A 21,117-nucleotide genomic window follows, 5' to 3' on the forward strand; every position below is an offset into this window, starting at 1 on the left:
CTAGGAGTGGGAATGAAGCGACCGAGGCCTTAATTAAGGTGACTGGTGTGAAAATTGAAAACCACGGAAAACTATCTTCAGGACTTCCGACAGTAGGGTTCGAACCCACTATCTCCCCAAAGCAAACTCACAGCTACGCGACCGTAACCGCACGGCCAACTCACTCGGTTGTAGTTTTATGTGACTGCGGACAGTAGGGTTCGAACCCACTTTCTGCCGAACGCAAGCTCACAGCTACGCGACCGTAACCGCACGGCCAACTCGCTCGGTTGTAGTTTTATGTGACTGTTGATATCGTGGCCGTAGCCACGAATCCTACAGTTCACGTGGAATCTGAATTCAAGTGATAGGATATTGCATTTCAAAAACCTCACTTTCATGAACCGGTAACCGAAACCATGGACGTCTTGGAGAGAAGCCAATGACTACGTCCCTCAGCTATTACACCCCCCGCTGTCATCCCCAGCAATTAACGGTAGATGCTCTTATTTAACTTTATTAAATATTTTGATAGTAGTGGTAGAAGTAGTGATAAATAAACAAAATGAGAGGTTAGACGCTTCAGTTATTGCTGATGATATTCAGAAAATCCAGTATAGAAGAACTGATTTCTATTATGTCCCAGTCCTGCAGTAACTCTCTCATTAACCTCGAGGTCCCAGATTTGATTCCTACCTCGTCAAACTATTCCAATATGGCATTAATGAGCAGTCGATGAATGTAGATATTTGATCTATTGCATAACATGTTGGTCCACTTTACATTCTAAATCTCATCAGAGACACATTTGTATAGACTACGAAGAGCGTTTGTGGAATAGAAGGTAAAGCTTTCCACTAATCATAAATTCGATTCTAAATAGGATAGAGTGGTCAGCTTTGTATCCAGCCGCCTTTGCCCCCAGTAATTAATCTGGTACTAACAATTAATGTTATTTGTTTTACGTCCTCCTAACTAATTTTTACGGTTATCGGAGACGTGAAGATGCCGAAATTTTCTCCCGCAACAGTTCGTATGTGCTCCGGTTAATCTACCGGCACGAGATGACGTATCTGAACACTTTAAAATACCATCGGACTGATCCGGGATCGAACCCGACAACTTGAGCTCAGAAGGCCAGGCGTTCTACCGTTTGAGCTACTCAGCCCGACAACCTGGTAATCTTTCCTGGCCCATCCTGAAGTAGAAGCCTTATTTCTAAATTGTCCGACTTCTTGGTGGGGAACCGATCCCATGTTCATTCAAATGAACCGAGCACATCTTCGCTGCCTCAGTTACGGTACATCCTCGGCTTTTGACTGGAATGAAAATAGAGAAACCAGGGAAACTCATTTTCAAGACTGCCAGTGGTGGGGCTCAAACCCACCATCTCCCTCACACAAGCTACAGCTACACGACCCGTCCCGTGTATTGAAGTCGGCCTGTATTAGTGCATTCTGTTCCTGAAGGAAAGATTAGTAATGTAGTCTCTATCGTCATGGTAAAACAGAAGTTCCTCCTTAAGACAGAGTACAAAATCAATTCATGAGAACAATATGTTGTGGTACAGAAAGCTCAACAATGATTCTCATGGTTCTTGTGATGAGTACGATTATCCAAGGGTAACTTCATTCGCCCAGTCATGGGGAGTGAAACTTACCAAAACAAAGAGTAGTTGACAAATTCGTCTTCGGCGATTATCACTATTATTTATTCAGCACAGTCTCTTTATTTATAATTGTTACGTACGACATAAGTTTTATTTCACTTCTTCGATACAAACATTGAGAATGTAAAACAGGTTCCTCCGACGTCCTTGCCGTGATCAGCCGTCACTTTTCCTGTAAGTCTGCCTAAAGCTGGCCCAAGTTTGTCCTTGTACTTGGATATATCTATGCCAGCTGTTGGACATTTCTTTCCCTGCAAACAAAAATATTCATGGGGATTAAAATTTAGCGCTTGTTATAACGTCTATATTTTCTAAGCTCACACAAACTGATCGAATTAAAGGCACAAATAACCATGACACAGATACAAACCGACAACAGTAAAACCTCGATATTTGGATTACAGGATGTTCGAATTATCCGAAATAGATTTTGATTGCTTTCATAAAATGAAAGGAAGCTAATACATATCCCTTTCAGTTATTTACAGGCAGTGGTTATATTCAGCTGGTTTGTACTGGTTTGATCGAACCTGTATTTAAACACACAATTTCGCCGATCCGGTTGTAAACAGAAACCGGAGTTCATATTTGAGTCTCGGCAGTCTGTAGTAGAAAATAATGCTATAATATAAAAACCCTGTTGATACTTAAAAGTCAACATTGATGATTCGTTCGTGAGGGCTGAGAAAAGGAAAATGGAAACATGAGACTGTGTTTCTGAAAAAATTAATTTATTATAAAGAAAACAAAAGATTTGAGGCACTTCCAAGATTTTTTATTTTATTTTTACAATTTGCTTTACGTCGCACCAACACAAATAGGTCTTATGGCGACTTGGCATAGGAAATGGCTAGGAGTTGGGAGGAAGCGGCCGTGGCCTTAATTAAGGTACAGCCTTAATTTGCCTAGTGTGGAAACGTGAAACCACGGAAAACCATCTTCAGGGCTGCCGACAGTGGGGTCCGAACCCACTATCTCCCGGATGCAAGCTCACAGCTGCGTGCCCCTAACCACACGCCCAACTCGCCCTATCCCAAGAAATCAGCTCATTCAAAATGCAATTTGATAACTTCCGAAATAGACTTCAAAGCGAAGATGACGGCCACATTGGTTTATGTTCTCTAATCCGCCTGATGGCCATGGTCGTTAAAACTATATAGTTTGACATCGTGGTTAGCCGGTTCGAGTCCCGTTGATGGAAAAAATAATCACCATCAGAATGTTGGCCGGCAGGATAGGAGGTGGTAGCATACAATTTGTAATCACTAGGCCGGGCGAGTTGGCGGTGCGGTTAGGGGCGCGCAGCTGTGAGCTTGCATCAGGGAGATAGTAGGTTCGAACCCCATTGTCGACAGCCCTGAAGATGGTTTTCCGTGGTTTTCCATTTTCACACCAGGCGAATGCTGGGGCTTTAACCTAAGGTGACGGCCGCTTGCTTCCCACTCCTAGGCGTTTCCTATCCCATCGTCGCCATAAGACGGTGCGACGTAAAGCAAATTGTAAATTTGTAAATAAAAAAAATAAAAAATCACTAGATCGCATGCCAAGAGTTTAGATTCGATTCCAAACCTCTCCACAATGTTCATGTGGAGCGAGGGCATATGACGCTGTTGGTGATTCGTTCGTCGGATGGAGACGTTAAGGCCTTGAGCAGACCTTTTGTTGCAATTCGACAGGAGTAAGCTATATGTCGACACCGGGTTTCACGCTCTCCCTATCTCATCATCGTCCCACATCCAGACGCGCAGTCACCCATGGGTGTCAAACAGAAAGACCTGCACCAGACGAGCCGAACATTTCTTCTGACACTCCTGGCACTAAAATATTATACAGTAAAAAAAAGAAATGGCGTATGGCGTTTAGTGCCGGGAATGTCCGAGGACATACCTGTATTCGGTGGTGAGGATGAAATGATGAAGATGACACATTCACCCAGCCCCCGTTCCAGCGGAATTAACCAATGACGGTTGAAATTCTCGACCCTGCCGGGAATTGAACCCCGGGATCCCTGTGACCATAGGCCAGCACGCTAACCATTTAGCCATGCAGCCGGACACTAGCTACTAATACTTTGGCTCCAGATGTTACTCATTCATCTTGCTTCGAAGGAGAGATTAAATTAGCGTCTTTGAGCAATAAAATAAATTATAGAAACAAATGAACAGAAATGAATTTAGAGACTATGCCGATGAATGAGATCTAGGGAAGGAGCACTGGCAATGCGGGGAGTTAAGAACAAAATAAAGGCTGTGTTTGTTAGCCGAGATAGAGAGGACTATCTGTGCGATGACCTCAATATGCACACCAGCAAGGAACATGCATGATATTAGTAACATATCCCACTACATGACCGTCAAGTTTCTAGGTTTACCACTCAATAAATGGGACCGTACAAGGTATGTCAAGTCTTTACTGCAGAAACGACAATATGTGGCAAATGATTGAAGAGTAAGGAAGAAACAGGCATAGCGTCATATTTCAGAAAATCAAAGAGGAATATGAAATCTTATATCAAGATCATTTTAGAGTGATGTATCAGAAAATTAAAGAGGAATATGAAGTTTTATATTGAGATCATTTTTAGAGTGATGTATCAGAAAATCAAGCAGGAATATGAAGTCTTATATCAAGATCATTTTGGAGTGATGTATCAGAAAATCGAAGAGGAATATGAAGTCTTATATCAAGATCATTTTAGAGTAATTTATCAGAAAATCAAAAAGGAATATGAAGTATTATATCAGGATCATTTTAGAATGACGAATCCTAACATCGTGTAAGTAGATGTTAAAGAGCTGGGTTTTTAAATTAATTGAATATCACCACTAGTTACAGATATGTCCCCAGGAAAAGATATAATTTATCCACAACCTCGACACACTCGACTTTCTCAACAAAAATCGAACCCACGTCCTTAAGGATAAACAAAGAACGGTCTCTCAGTTATTTAATTTCTGGAAATATTCGTGTAACTTACTGAAGAAGTGAATTGCTTTCGCTATTTAAAAGGCCGATTTCTATCTGCCGAAATAATTATGGTTATTGGATTCACATTTCCATACTCTTATCAGCATAATGATTTTGAATAGCACCAATGTGTTCACTATTTACCAGAGATTCTCTTTTAATATTGTAAAACTCATAGATAGAGCTAATGTTCTGAGATAATCTTTTGGTTACTGGATCTACGTTTCCATACTCTTATCACAACAATGACTGTGAATAGAACTAAAGTGTTGGTTTTACTGTTTGCAAGAAATTCTGTTTAGGCCTGAGTATTTTTAACTCATAGACAGCGTTAATGATTTATAAATTTTACTCAAATTTCTTTGACTGTGAGGATGATTCAAGACTTGATATGGTAATCTGCAAATGTGTAACTTGGAAGTGTCCTATCTGTATGGAATGTACTATGGAAGAAATACGTACAAATTAGGGCTAAGTAATTAGTGCACAAGGCATAGGGCCAACTTCATACGTATCATGAGATTTTCAGTCAGACCTGATCGACGACAAATAAAGATTGAAAACAGAATATGAAGTAGGGGGAAAATACATCAGTTATTTTTAGAAGTATCCTACAGAAAACAAGGAGAAGTAGGTTATGACATGAAGATACAATATGCGGAAAACAGACTGAGTTGGTTTGGACATATTAACCCATGAATGCCTGTAATTGTAATGAGCAAAACTTTGGAGCTGTAATATGCAGTTATTTTCCTCACAGGACTCCACCATTGAAAACTTCATTCGCAACTTGTAACCAACCTCGTGACCATGATCGTTAAGAGATCAAGTCCTTACGATCTGAGACAGTCTTTAGCCGGTTCGAGTGGTGGGAAATAATTTCACCATCAGAATGTTGGCGGAGAAGTAGGAAAGGTGGTGGTATACAACGTCTAATTACTAGATTGCGTGCCAAAATCCTGGATTCAATTCTAAACTCTCCGCAGTATTCACATCGAGTGAGATCATATGATGCTATTGATGTTGATTTGCCCGTCGGATGGAGATGTTAAGCCTTGAGCAGACACTTTGGTGTTATTCGACGGGAGTAGGCTGTGTGCCTACACCGAGTTTCACTCTCTCCCCACCTCATCATCATCACCTCACGTTTAAACGCGCAGGTCACCCATGGTAGTCAGATAGAAAGACCTGCATAAGACTTCTCCGGAGATCCACAAATCAAGCAATCTATTCACAGATAAGACGTCCACTTCTGGAAGTGCACATGGCTCTAAAGGTTCAGTCAGCCTACACCAGGTTAACTCGTGGGAGCAAAGGTGACCAGCCACAGAGCTAACCACTCTATCTACTTGTAGTCGGTGTCAATGGAAAGGCTGTTTCAGTTGCGATAGGTTTAATGAAACAATCTTCTATTTTCTTGAACTGGTGAAAGTGATATTTAAAACGGTGACATTTTCCACGGAGAGCTGCACATTGAGTAGGTGTGATAACGCGACAATAATTTACTGTATATTATAGCAGCCACTTGGTTGGACAATACTGAGTAGCCTTTTGAGATTCCCATTTGACACAGACTATAGTGCCGAAGTAAGGGATAATGGAAGGTTTTGCCTTCCACTCCTCCAAGGGCCTTCGAAAGTCTATACGGAGATGGCATAACTAAGCAACCATCGTCTCTTAACATTAAGCAGAAGAGGGGAAAAAGAAGCGTTTTGACCATTCGAAGAACGAGGGTGTCAGGTAAAGAAAGGGAAGGGCCACGAAGTGTGTGAAATTCTGCTTACTACCATCGGTGTCGGAAGAGGACAAGTGTGGCCCAGAGATGAAAATAGCAAGGAGGCTGGCACAAGTGGAACCAATGCCAGTCACAGCAAAGAGCGCCGCGATCGTCAACCATGCTTCCTATTTGAGAACCCCTGTGAGTGACCCTATTTGGTGCCTCTGTGATGGGTGATTCCGAGGATGAATGTTGTGTCTCGATCCCATAGAGGAGAAATAATAATAATAATAATAATAATAATAATAATAATAATAATAATAATAATAATAATAATAAGTAGGCCTACATGGAATATGGATGGGAGACTCTGTATAGCTCAAAACTACTAAGTGAAATGATTAACCCTCTTAAAAATGTTGAAGATGCTTTTCTAGTGTAAGCCTACAATCAAGCATACGGAGGGCATTAAGGGATCAAACGGACGAATGAACAAATGGAAGGATTTCAAAGGAAAGGAAACAGATGAAAAAGAAGATCCATATTGCATAGATAAATATGATTTTAACTTTTTTCATATTAAGCCCAACATAGCACACAACAGTTACAGAGCGACTGTTCACTCCACCTTTCTTCACTCAACGACTTTTCCCTTTCCGCGAGGTTCGAACGGGCGCCCTACAATATTGCCACACTAACTAGTATTTATTTATTTATTTATTTATTTATTTATTTATTTATTTATTGATTTATTTATTTATTTATTTATTTATTTATTTATTTTTCAAAATGTTTAGCTACAACTTGTGGACGACAGATGGAGAAAGATCAAGCCGCACATACTGTAAACTGTGTGATGTTTGGGACATCACGGCATGTATTAAATTATTGAACTGTATATTTTTTTATTTTAGTTTGTTGCTAGTTGCTTTACGTCGCACCGACACAGATAGGTCTTATGGCGACGATGGGAGAGGGAAGGCCTAGGAATGGGAAGGAAGCGGCCGTGGCCTTAATTAAAATACAGCCCCAGCATTTGCCTGGTGTAAAAATGGGAAACCATGGAAAACCATCTTCAGGGCTGCCGACAGTGGGGTTCGAACCCACTATCTCCCGGATGCGATCTCACAGCTGCACGCTCCTAACCGCACGGCCAACTCGCCCGGTGAACTGTATAATTAATTGATAAGATGTATATATTTAATCACTGGTAGGTCATTTTTAAATTAATATGTATATATACATAGGGTTTTAATCATTCATTTCACATCATCATTTCATTTCTTTGTAACGCGGCTATAACGTATTCTGAACGAACAACTTATTGTGTAAAGTATTTCAACATCATTCGTATTAATAGCTTGCAGTAAAATTTCCAATAGCCGTAGTGAGGTGACCGGAGTCAGCAGGGTAATTTCAGCCGATTTACGTAATCAAGCTTACGAGAGACCGTACCCCTTCCAAACTCTGAGGAGACAGTTGAAATGAAATGAAATGGCGTATGGCTTTTAGTGCCGGGAGTGTCCGAGGACAAGTTCGGCTCGCCAGATGCAGGTCTTTCGATTTGACACCCGTAGGTGACCTGCGCGTCGTGATGAAGATGAAATGATGATGAAGACGACACATACACCCAGCCCCCGTGCCAGCGAAATTAACCAATTAAGGTTAAAATTCCCGACCCTGCCGGGAATCGAACCCGGGACCCCTGTGACCAAAGGCCAGCACGCTAACCATTTAGCCATGGATCCGGACTGAGGAGACAGTTGAAACCTGGTAAACGCCTATTTTTCGAAGTTCGCTACCTGACGCTTCGTTTCCGCGGGAAAGTTCAGCCCATGTGAATGGACGTAATGAAGCAACGTGATGGATTCATAGCAATGGACAGGTGAAGGGATGGTACATCAGATCTTACTGGACCATGTGATATGGTTGATGGAGGGAGATTTTGTAGGCTATATACATCAACGACAAGAGCTGGAGAGACACTTGGAAGACACTCTTACTTGAAGGACGATCTTAATTTATCATCGGAGGAGGGCTGTACGTCTTGACATCGAAGATCTTAACTTAGTTCACTTCACATCTGAGTAGTGTACTACTCAAAAGTTACTCTCATTGGGACCTGTTATCTCAATTACGGGAGTTAAAGTCAACGAGAGACCGGTTTTGACTGGTATAGGGCTGAAGAGATTTTGTTAGAATTTATTTACGCTACTGTTCCGTAATACGGAACATACAAGTGTATTCTCTCCATTAACGTTACCCATGGTGGTTTTGCTATCAAAATTAGGACTCATTACGACTTAATGTAAGGAGTACAGTAGGAAGTGTTAAAGGCAGGAAAGTCATAATTCAACTAGTGTAATATGCACAAAGCAGAAATAGGACTGGAATCCACAACAAGAGATGACGCCGCTTGTACGAGAGATCTATCAATCATCATCAGTTGCTACATAGATTTCATCCAGATAACAGAGTCTATAAATGGTGAGCTAATGGCATAAATTACTGCAAGTCTTCGCGCAACAGTTGATTTTCTTAGAGTTCATTTCATTCAATTTTTATTTTGCTTCCGTAAGTTCAGATTCCGTTAATACACCGTTACGTCACGTTTTCATCCTAATAAATAGTTGTTTTAATTTGTATTTTCTGAAATTATTATTAATGATCCTTAACTTCCAAGTTAGTGTACTTAACGGTTTGTGTTCCGTCACCCCACCCCTGGGAGTTTTTTGAGTCTCATTACGTATTATTATTATCGTTATTAATTATCAACTATCGTTTTTAAGCCATAAGCTTGAAGGCTGGCGCCCATAGGATATTGTTTATGGAGAAACACTGAGATATCATTTATTTATATTAATATTAAGGTGACCTGCCACGTTATAATTTTGTCACACATCTGTGGGCAGAGTGGGTACGTCACAACTGAAGTGTCCTCATCTCCGTTTATTAAATATATATTGAAATCTGCGTGTGTTACATGCTGTATATACTATTTTACACCTTATCATTGTTCTATACATATACACATATAACTCCTGTACATGACCCCATTAATACATAGCTTATAAATAAATGGGATAATCACTCACTTTCTCTCACTCTCTCTCTCTCTCTCTCTCTCTCCCTCCCTCCCTCCCTTTCTCTCTCTCTCTTTCTCTCTCTCTCTCTCTCTCACACACACACACACACACGCACGCACACGCACATACACAGACTCTTCAAAATGCCATGCATTCAAGATTCCACGTTGGATTTTTGAAATGAAATGGTATGCCCCTGTGGTTAGATTTCACGGAAAGTGGGCGCTCCGATATGAAGACCCGCATAAAACTACAAGCTTCTACTCAATTAACACAAACTGATTCTATGCTGTAAATGACATTAATTGTACCTGTGGAATTGGGCACTTCTGAGGAAATCCCATCATTTTTAGAACTGCAGTGGCGTCTTTTGATGACGAGTCCATTTCCTTACAGCCGTCTGCGGATCCTCCAAGTGGAATTATACCCTTCTTCATGTTCCATCTGAGCTGCAAAATAAGATTTATTCATAATTACTACCGAACAACATGTGGATCGTTTCTGAAATCAGAGGCTGGGTTTTAATATTTCAGCACTTGTTAACAAAGACAATGCACTTGTAACAGAAAGTAGGTACATCTCGACGTAATATCTGGGCATCAGAGATAAACTATCGTAAATGCAAAAAACGATGACTTTGAGGTTTTTGTTGCATGTGACTTGTTTTGGTTGTGCCTTCTTATGGTCACACTATTGTATGTGTACAGTTAATGCCATAAGTATTCGTACACCTGTGCTGTCGAGCGGTGTATAGCATTGAGTCAGCTGTCATACGATACTTGTTGGGGCTAGAGTAACGGAACAGATGGTATTACAAAACATTACAAAATATAGTACCATAGCTGAAGTACTTATTTGATTATTGTTTGTATGAAAAAGCTATGCCTTTCCTGGCAGGACCTAGTGTTTACTGTGCACTATGTCTTCTGGTATGGACTAGAGCAATTTTGTTACTTTCATTGGTCTGTCTCTGTGTTATCCTTGGTTTTGACAATATGAAAGTGACTGAGGTATGAGCGATGTTAGTAATGCCATTCCTTCTGCAGCCAGTCCCTACTATGATTGGTGTGAAAATATTGCTCATATGATTGGTGCATGCATTTCAGTGGGCTTGGCAGACTGATATGTAATAGCAATTTCTGGCTCAGTGAGGAAAGCAACGGGAAACTACCTCACTCCTCATTTCCCTAGTTTCAAACCCCACTGTCGGCATCCCTGAAGATGGTTTTCCGTGGTTTCCCATTTTCACACCAGGCAAATGCTGGGGCTGTACCTTAATTAAGGCCACGGCTGCTTCCTTCCCATTCCTAGGCCTTTCCTATCCCATCGTCGCCATAAGATCTATCTGTGTCGGTGCGACGTAAAACAAATAGCAAAAAAATTCCCTAGTACGCCTCTTCAGTGATGCCTAGGCCATCTATGACAGCTGATGGCACAGCTGTTGAGGATCCAACCAGCCTTAGGGCTGAAGACTGAACATACACACACATGAAGAAGCTATACTAAATGAATGGAGAGTTGCTATAGTAGCCCCTGTGTATAAAGGAAAGGGTGATAGACATAGAGCTGGTAATTTCAGGCTAGTCAGTTTGACATGCGTTGCATGTAAGCTTTGGGAAAGTATTCTTTATGTTTATATTAGACGTGTTTGCGAAATTATAACTGGCTCGTTAGAGGCCCGTTCGGGGTTTATGGAAGGTTATTCTACTGAAGATCAACTTGTAGGATTCCAGCAAGATATAGCAGATATCTTGGATTCAGGAGGTCAATTGGACTGTGTCGCGGTTGACCTATCTAAGGCATTTGCTAGGGAAGTGTGGATCATGGGAGACTACTAGCAAAAATTAGTGCAATTGGACTAGACAAAAGAATGGTTGAATGGACGCCTATAAATCTAGAAAATAGAACTCTGCCGATGTCTTGAAAGTCCAGTCTCTGAGGTTTTATAGTCAGGAGATTCGTCTCCTGCCATCACCTCTCTTTCAAGGTATCTTTCCTTGCAGGATTTCTTGCAGTAGATGGTACCTGCTTCTGTTTCTCATGACGTGGCAGAGGTATTGTAGCTTTCTCAGAGAATTCTCAGGGGAATTCCTCAGGGCAGTATTATTGGACCGTTATGTTTCTTATATATATAAATGATATGAGTACAGAAGAGGAATCAGAGGTAAGGCTTTTTGCGGATGATGTTATTCTGTTTAGAGTAATTAATAAGCTACAAGATTATGAGTAACTGCAAAATTACCTCGATAATATGAGATGGACATTAGGCAATGGTATAATGATAAATGGGTTTAAAAATCAGGTTGTGAGTTTCACAAATAGGAAAAATCCCCTCAGTTCTAATTACTGCGTTGATGGGGTAAAATTCCTTATGGGGATCATTGTAAGTACCGGTACCTAGGTGTTAATATAAGGAAAGATCTTCATTTGGGTAATCACATAAATGCGATTGTAAATAAGGAGTACAGATCTCTGCACATGATTATGAGGGTATTTAGGGGTTGTAGTAAGGATTTAAAGGAGATGACATATAAGTCTCTGGTAAGACCCCAACTAGAATAAGGTTCCAGTGTATGGGACCCTCACCAGGATTACTTGATTCAAAAACTGGAAAACATATTTTTAAAGCAACTCAATTTGTTCTGGATGATTTTATACAAAATTGTAGCGTTACAAAAATGTTGCAAAATTTGGGCTGGGAAGACTTGGGAAAAAGGAGACGAGCTGCACGACTAAGTGAAATGTTCCTAGCTATCAGTGGAGATATGGCGTGGAATGACACTCTTCTTCTTCTAGTCCCTATCCGTTCTTCTCTCTTCTCTGTTGTGAGCTGCTGGGAGTAACTCTGCCGATATCTTGAGAGTCCAGACTCTGAGGTTTTATAGTCAGGAGATTCGTCTCCTGCCAACACCTCTCTTTCCAGGTATCTTTCCTTGCAGGATTTCTTGCAGTAGATGGTACCTGCTTCCGTTTCTCATGATGTGACCGAGGTATTGTAGCTTTCTCGTTTTTACAGTGGTCAGTACTTCCTTATCTTTTCTCATTCTTCGAAGGATCTCTGCATTTGTGACATGATTTGTCCATGACACTTTTAGCATCCTTCGGTATAGCCACATCTCAAAGGCCTGTTTACTGAGCGACTTCGTTAAGTCCATGTTTCAACACCGTAATAGAGAACAGAAAATATATAGCAACGAAGGAGTCTCATTGTTGTAACTAGTGTTAAGTCACGACTTTAAACAGTTTACCCATTTTGTTGAACCCAGTCCTAGCTTTTCCAATGAGGGACTTCACTTCAACCGAATTATCACATTGATCATTAACGATGGTGCCGTGATAAGTGTATTTCCGGACTCGTTCAATAGGTTTATGGTCAATTACTAGATGACAAGCAGGAATACATTTTTTACTTATAAGTTTTACTTATAACTTAGGTTTTCTTTATATTCATGTCAAGGCCGTATTCATGGCTAGTGAATGCTACTCGTTCGAGGAGTTATTGCAAACTTTCTAAACTATCTGCAAAAATTACAGTGCCATCCGCATATCGAACGTTGTTTATCCATTGTCCATTTAAAAGCACTCCCATTTGTATATCATCCAGCGTTTCCCTGAAGATATATTCTTAATATATGTTAAATAGCAATGGAGACATTATACAACCCTGTCGTACACCCCGTTGGATATGTACAACTTCCGTATTTTCCTCTCCCAGTCTAACAGAAGCAATCTGATTCACGTGGAATGACATTAGTAGACGAATAAGTTTGAGTGGTGTCTTTCAAAGTAGGAAAGATCAGAATATGAAGATAAAGTTGGAATTCAAGAAGACAAATTGGGGCAAATATTCGTTTATAGCAAGGGGAGTTAGGGATTGGAATAACTTACCAAGGGAGATGTACAATAAATTTCCAATTTATTTGCAATCATTTAAGAAAAGGCTAGGAAAACAGCAAATAGGGAATCTGCCACCTGGGCGACTGTCCTAAATGCAGATCAGTAGTGACTGATTGAACAATACAGTCCTTTATTTTGTGACATCTAAGATTTGAACAAAATGAATATACAATCTCTACTATTAAAGAAATATTGTCAAGAAACACAAACAGCTATCGTGCCATATGTACTCGTACAGACAGGAAAGCGTTCTGTAAACAGGATTGCAAGCGCAATTCCCATACGGCGGAAACTCAACTGACAAGCAGTTGTTCAGTCCGGGGTTGACTGCAACTGTGTTTGTATGTGTGATTGTAATGTGGTGTCAGTATGAGTCGCAAGGGAAGAGAAACCAGTCAAGCGGAGCGCAAGCTTGTTATTAGACTCTACAATTAGTGTAATCTCTACGGGAGATCTCAGCGCTTGTCGGTAGACCCCGATCGATCGACAGTGCAGTCTATAATAGATCGGTATTGTGCTACTAACATGGGCGCCCGCAAGGGGGGGCAAGGGGGGGCACTTGCCCCCCCCCCTGGAATTCTAAAGATGTTGACGTTCAATTGTTTAATATAATACCAAATTATTTCATAAACTGAAATTACTGACAGTCATCTAGCATATGTTATAACTGGAAGTTTCTGTAAACAATTTAATGTTGCTGACGTTATATTGGTTTTTATATTCAAGAAAATTGTTAATGTGCCCCCCCCCCCCTGGAAAAGATCCTGCGGGCGCCCATGGCTACTAACTATGTGCAAAACATGCCAAGAACTGGATGTCCATACAAACTGACTACCAGAGACAAGCGTGAAGTGATGGGTCTGATTAAGAAAGATCCAAAGTTAATTTTGCTAGTTGATTTACGTCGCACCGACACAGATAGGTCTTATGGCGACGATGGGACAGGGAAGGGCTAGGAGGGGGAAGGAAGCGGCCGTGGCCTTAATTAAGGTACAGCCCCAGCATTTGCCTGGTGTGAAAATGGGAAACCACGGAAAACCATTTTCAGGGCTGCCGACAGTGGGGTTCGAACCTACTATCTCCCGAATACTGGATACTGGCCGCACTTAAGCGACTGCAGCTATCGAGCTCGGTTCCAAAGTTAAGTGCTCCAAAGATAGTGACAGTGTTGCAGTATCTGCAAGCACAGTGCGCCGTGCTACTAAACACGAAGAGTAAAATGGTCGAGTTGCTCGCAAGAAGTGTTATGTTTCTAAAGTGAATCGAAAGAAACGCCTTCCTTTTGCAAAACAATACGTCGACGCACCGCCCGTGTTTTGGGATAAAGTTATTTTCTCCGATGAAAGTAAATTTAATTTATTTGAGCAAGATGGACGTCAAACTGTATGACGGAAAAAGACTACGGAGCTAGCACCCAAAAGCCTGTGTTCCACAGTGACAAACGAGGTGGAAATGTGCTGGTTTGGGGATGCATGAGTGCTGCCGGATCAGGGAAGCTTCATATTATAGACGGTATAATGGATCACAAAATATATATTGGCATTTTAAGAACAAATCTGTCCAAAACGACTTCGTATTCCAACAAGACAATGATCCCAAGCATCCCGGCCAAAATACAAGACTGTGGCTGTTGTATAATATTTCCAAAACAGCTTCATATCCCTCCTCAATCATCATCATCATCATCATCTGTTTACCCTCCAGGTTCGGTTTTTCCCTCGGACTTAGCGAGGGATCCCACCTCTACCGCCTCAAGGGCAGTGTCCTGGAGCTTCAGACTCTTAGTCGGGGGATACAACTGGGGAGTATGACCAGTACCTCGCCCAGGCGGCCTCACCTGCTATGCTGAACAGGGGCCTTGTGGAGGGATGGGAAGATTGGAAAGGATAGGCAAGGAAGAGGGAAGGAAGCGGCCGTGGCCTTAAGTTAGGTACCATCCCGGCATTCGCCTGGAGGAGAGGTGGGAAACCACGGAAAACCACTTCCAGGATGGCTGAGGTGGGAATCGAACCCACCTCTACTCAGTTGACCTCCCGAGGCTGAGTGGACCCCGTTCCAGCCCTCGTACCACTTTTCAAATTTCGTGGCAGAGCCGGGAATCGAACCCGGGCCTCCGGGGGTGGCAGCTAATCACGCTAACCACTACACCACAGAGGCGGACTCCCTCCTCAATCCCCGGATATTAATCCAATCGAGCAGTTATAGAGCATTTTGGATACCAGGGTACGGACAAGGCAAATTACGAGTAATGCTACCATGGTAACGGCTTTGCTGGAATAATAGGCCTCTATTTCCAAAGAGGTAACGAAAAAAATCGTCGAATCAATGTCACGGGAAACCCAAAAAGAGTAATGAAAACCTGGAGAAAGACTGCATTCAGTTCGTCCACAACAAACATAGTGCGTGTAAGAATACTTTTGACACGATAGCTTTTTATGTTCCTTGATATTATTTATTCAATACTAGATATTGTATACACGTTTTGTTCAAATCGTATATGTATATAAAAATAAAGGACTGTTTTGTAATACCATCAGTTCTATTACTCTAGCCCAACAAGTATCGTATAGCAGCAGACTCAATACTACACGCCGTTCGTCAGCATAGGTGTACAAATACTTATGGCGGTATCTGTATGCTTCGTAGGAATGAAGATAAGCTATGTGATACTACCGTATGTACAAGGAGAACCCAGCAATAAACAATAGTAAAAGATCATACAACAGTTTAACCTTAGGTCGTCCGCCGCACCCCTTATCGTATTGGCCTGCACAATAGTTTACCATAGTCAGAACTGTGTATTTGACCTGCCTTTACAGTAATAAAATATTCGCTTCGGCAGCTTCTTTCTCCTCTCCTTACCAGGCGAGTTGACCGTGTGGTTAGAGGCGCGCAGCTATGAGTTTGCATCCGGGAGATAAAGGGTTCGAACCCCACTGTCGGCAGCCCTGAAGATGGTTTTCCGTGGTTACCCATTTTCACACCAGACAAATGCTGAGGTTGTACCTTAATTATGGCCACGGCCGCTTCCTTCCCGCTCCTAGGCCTGTCCTCTCCCATCGTCGCCATAAGAACTATCTGTGCCGGTGCCGGTACAAATTGTAAAAATAAAAAAAAAAATAAAAAAAACAATCTGCTCTCCTGTAAAGTTAGTGAAATGTCATTTACGATCATTTATCTCTGACGTCCAGGTATGTAATCTTTATTATTTACCTGAGTTTGTGTTGCCGTTATTCAGACTGTCCCATAGTGTACGGAGGCTCTAAGGCTCCCAGGGTTCGATTTAATTTTCCCAAATTTTAAATCCTGAAACCAATTTATTCAGCCTCGTGAGGTCAACTGAGGAGGTGTCGTACATAAAACATTGGGAACCCGATCCTGGGAGCTAAGCAATTCGGCTGATGCATTGTCACACAGAACATGTAACACTGTAGCAGTAGCGTAGCCAGAATCGACCGATGGGTAAGGGGTCATATTACAAAATGATTTAATTTAATTTCGTGTGGCTATTTCTAGCCGGTAAGGCAGACCCTCTGATGAGGGTGGGCGGCATCTGCCATGTGCAGGTAACTGCGTGTTATTGTGGTGGAGGATAGTGTTATGTGTGGTGTGTATTTATTTTTATTTTTCGTGTGGCTATTTCTAGCCGAGTGCAGCCCTTGTAAGGCAGACCCTCCAATGAGGGTGGGTGGCATCTGCCATGTGTAGGTAACTGCGTGTTATTGTGGTGGAGGATAGTGTTATGTGTGGTGTGTATTTATTTTTATTTTTCGTGTGGCTATTTCTAGCCGAGTGCAGCCCTTGTAAGGCAGACCCTCCGATGAGGGTGGGTGGCATCTGCCATCTGTAGGGTACTGCGTGTTACTGTGGTGGAGGATAGTGTTATGTGTGGTGTGTGAGTTGCAGGGATGTTGGGGACAGCACAAACACCCAGCCCCCGGGCCATTGGAATTAACCAATGAAGGTTAAAATCCCCGACCCGGTCGGGAATCGAACCCGAGACCCTCTGAACCGAAGGCCAGTACGCTGACCGTTCAGCCAACGAGTCGGACGTTACAAAATGATGAAAGAACACAATGAAGGTGCCTGTGTGATGCGCGCATGCATGGCTTGTCATTATAAGGACACTGGTACAAGCGAATTATGTTGATATTTAGATTGCATTACACTACAAAATCATACATTAAAATACAGAACATCCGGGCTGAGTGGCTCAGACGGTTAAGGCGCTGGCCTTCTAACCCCAACTTGGCAGGTTCGATCCAGGCTCAGTCCGGTGGTATTTGAAGGTGCTCAAATACGACAGCCCCGTGTCGGTAGATTTACTGGCACGTAAAAAGAACTCCTGCGGAACTAAATTCCGGCACCTCAGCGTGACAAACCTCAACAGTGGAAGCGCCGTAGTATGGAAGGACATCACTGCTGGAAATGATCCTGGGAACACTGACAAGGAAGCAGCTCAGTCTCGTATTCTTCCGTTCACGGAATGGATGCATTAAGTCATATTATTTTCAACAAGATAATATCCGATCGCTTGCAGCCAGGTCTCTCTAGACATGTATCACTAATCTGGTATGTGTGTAGGTCAAGGGCCAGCTTCGGTTATCTTCGAGTTCGACTTTATTTATTTTATTTAACTTACGGGTTCTGGTGCCGGGACATGTTCGTCTCGCCTGGTGCAGGTCTTTATACTTGAAGAGAGTGATATGATCAAGATGATGCAATCAATCAGTCAATGCTGATCTGCATTTAGGACAGTCGCCCAGGTGGCAGATTCCCTATCTGTTGTTTTTCTAGCCTTTTCTTAAATCATTTCAAAGAGATGGGGTATTTATTGAACATCTCACATGGTAAGTTGTTCCAATCCATAACTCCCTTCCCTATAAAAGAATATTTGCCCCAATTGTCCTCTTGAATTCCAGCATTACCTTCATATTGTGATCCTTCCCACATTCAAAGACACCACTCAAACTTATTCGTCTACTGATGTCATTTCACGCCATCACTTCACTGACAGCTCGGAGCAAACCACTCAGACGAGCAGCTCGTCTCCTTTCTCCCAAGTCTTCCCAGCCCAAACATTGCAACATTTTTGTAACGCTACTCTTTTGTCGGAAATCACGCAGAACGAATCGAGCAGTTTTTCTTTGTATTTTTTCCCGTTCTTGAATCAAGTAATCCTGGTGAGAGACCCATACACTGGAACCATACTCTAGTTGGGGTCTTACCAGAGACTTATATGCCCTCTCCTTTACATCTTTACTACAACTCCTAAACACCCCGTAACCACGCGCAGAGATCTGTACCCTTTATTTACAATCCCATTTATGTGATTACCCCAATGACGGACTTTCATTATATTAACACCTAGATCTTTACAGCGATCCCCATAATGAACTTTCACCCCACCAACGCAGTAATTAAAACGGAGAGGACTTTTCCCATTTGTGAAACTCACAACCTGACTTTTAACCCAGTTTATCATCATACCATTGCCTGCTGTTCATTTTACAACATTATCCAGGTTATTTTGCAGTTGCTCACAATCGTGTAACTTATTTATTACTCTATACACAATAACATCATCTGCGAAAAGCCTTATCTCTGATTCCACTTCTCTACTCAAATCATCTCTTTATTATAAAAGGAAGTGTCTGTCTGTCTGTCTGTCTGTCTGTCTGTCTGTCTGTCTGTCTGTCTGTCTGTCTGTCTGTCTGTCTGTCTGTCTGTCTGTCTGTCTGTCTGTCTGTCTGTCTGTCTGTCTGTCTGTCTGTCTGTGCGCGATGCCCAGCAAAATCTACAGCACGCAGAGATCTGAAATTTTGAACAGAGGTAGATGGAAGGGGGTCCGAATGCACCTCGAAGCCGGAATTTTCATTTTCGCTTTCGTTGTGAGTTATGAACGAAAAACCATCGGAAAACGTGCATTGGGATATGACAACGAGCTAGAAAAAGGACTCCTTCTAGCTCGTTGGGATATGACAATCCAACGTGCTGTCACCAAGATTAAATGCATAGAGTCGCTGTCGCTAGGCAACGTACATAAGATAGGTAGAAAACACAATATTCAAGGAGCCATTTTACGTCCAGGACGTAGGAAGCTGTTTTTGGTCTTATATGGTGTGAGGGCATATGACGGTGTTGATGATGATTCGTTCGTCGGTTCGGGACGTTAAGTCTTGAGCTATTCAAAAGCAGTGGGCTCTGTGCTGGCGGCGGGTTTCATCCTCTTCATTCTTGCTATCATATATCATGTCATTCATTTCTTTCAACAAGCAACTTTTACAAGAATTACCCGATGTTCTACACAGTTACAAGTCTATCGACTACAAGGCAGAGCTTCGAAAGACTTGGAGTCACCTGGAGTTCCCTCGAACATCTTATAGCGGACGATTGTGGCACCAATTATCCTTCTTAAGAATAAGAGTACTGCCCTCTGCAATGAACACGACTCTGAAACTGATGACTAATATTATTGAAGCCATTCTCATGATTGGGCATGCCGCGAGCGAAGTAATATTCATTCCTCGGATTCGAATAATTTCTTCGGATATACGGTCTAAGTTTAGATGTCTGCAGTGTTCAAAATAAAATTTCTCCATGTAATAAAAAAGCAAGCATAATCTTCTTCTTCTCCTTCTTCTTCTTCTTCTTCTTCTTCTTCTTCTTCTTCTTCTTCTTACTATATACAAAAATGGATGTTGTATGCATGTATGTGTGTGTGTAAATGACACATCTCTTCCTTAACCACTGGAGCAATTTCATCCAAACTTGGTACACTTATGACTTACTATCTGGAGACGAGCACTGTGGAGGTTAGCCATCCGTAGCTCCCTTAGGGGTGGAGGGGCAGGGGGGGGGGCAAGGTATAAAAATAATCGAAAAAAGTGCCGAATCCACAGTTTTCGGGGTCGCTGAGATGAACGGTGACACTCCCGATTTTTCAAAAGTCAAAGTTCAGCTGCCTTTCGCATGGGGGGCGAGGGGGGAGTGATATATAAAATTAAACGAAAATAATATCGAATACATAGTTTTCGGGGGTCGCCGAGGTGAATTGTATACTCTGGATTTTTAGTATCAGGAGACAAACCACGTGGGAGTAAGACAGCCCAGGAACCCTTAGGGGTGGGGGGGGCGAGGGGGCTCAGATAAACAAATTAACGAAAATAGTGTCGAATCCATACTTTTTGGGTTCGCCGAGATGAATAGTGACACTCCAGATTTTTTTAAAGTTCAAGTTCAGCCCCCTTTGGGGTGGGGGCGAGGGGGGAGTGATATATAAAATTAAATGAAAATAGTGTCGAATACATAGTTTTCGGGGTCGCCGAGGTGAATTGTACACTCCGGATTTTTAGTATCAGAAGACAAACCACGTGGGGGTAAGACAGCCCAGGAACCCTTAGGGGCAGGGGGGGCGAGGGGGCTGAGATATAAAAATCATCGAAAATAGCGTCGAATCCATACTTTTCGGGGTCGCTGAGATGAACAGTGACACTCCGGAATTTTTTAAAGTCCGAGTTCAGCCCCCTTCGTGGTGGGGGGCGATGGGAGAGTGATATATAGAAATAATATAAAATAGTGTCGAATACATAGTTTTCGGGGTCGCTGAGATAAATAGTGGCACTCCGAATTTTTTGTATCAGGAGACAAACCACATGGGGGTAAAACACCCTAGGAACCCTTAGGGGCGGGGGGGCAAGGGGACTGAGATATACAAATCATCGAAAGTTGTGTCTAATCCATAATTTTCGGGGTCGCTGAGATGAATAGTAACATTCCGATTTTTTGAAACTCAAAGTTTA

General features: G+C 42.1%; 1 protein-coding gene across 1 annotated transcript in view; it reads right to left on the reverse strand.

Annotated features, from left to right (window-relative positions):
- Nucleotides 1-1,717: 1,717 nt before the first annotated feature.
- LOC136867121 (uncharacterized) overlaps nucleotides 1,718-21,117 on the reverse strand; it is a 42,559-nt gene continuing 23,159 nt past the window's right edge. Inside the window, exons 2-3 of the mRNA XM_067144225.2 lie at nucleotides 9,730-9,867; nucleotides 1,718-1,899 (exon numbers count right to left, since the gene is read on the reverse strand). Of these exons, the coding sequence (XP_067000326.2) occupies nucleotides 1,744-1,899; nucleotides 9,730-9,867 (294 nt within the window). The 3' untranslated portion in view covers nucleotides 1,718-1,743. The remainder of the gene's footprint in view (nucleotides 1,900-9,729; nucleotides 9,868-21,117) is intronic.

The sequence above is a fragment of the Anabrus simplex genome, chromosome 3, assembly GCF_040414725.1.
Source record: "Anabrus simplex isolate iqAnaSimp1 chromosome 3, ASM4041472v1, whole genome shotgun sequence".
Taxonomy (NCBI): domain Eukaryota; kingdom Metazoa; phylum Arthropoda; class Insecta; order Orthoptera; family Tettigoniidae; genus Anabrus; species Anabrus simplex.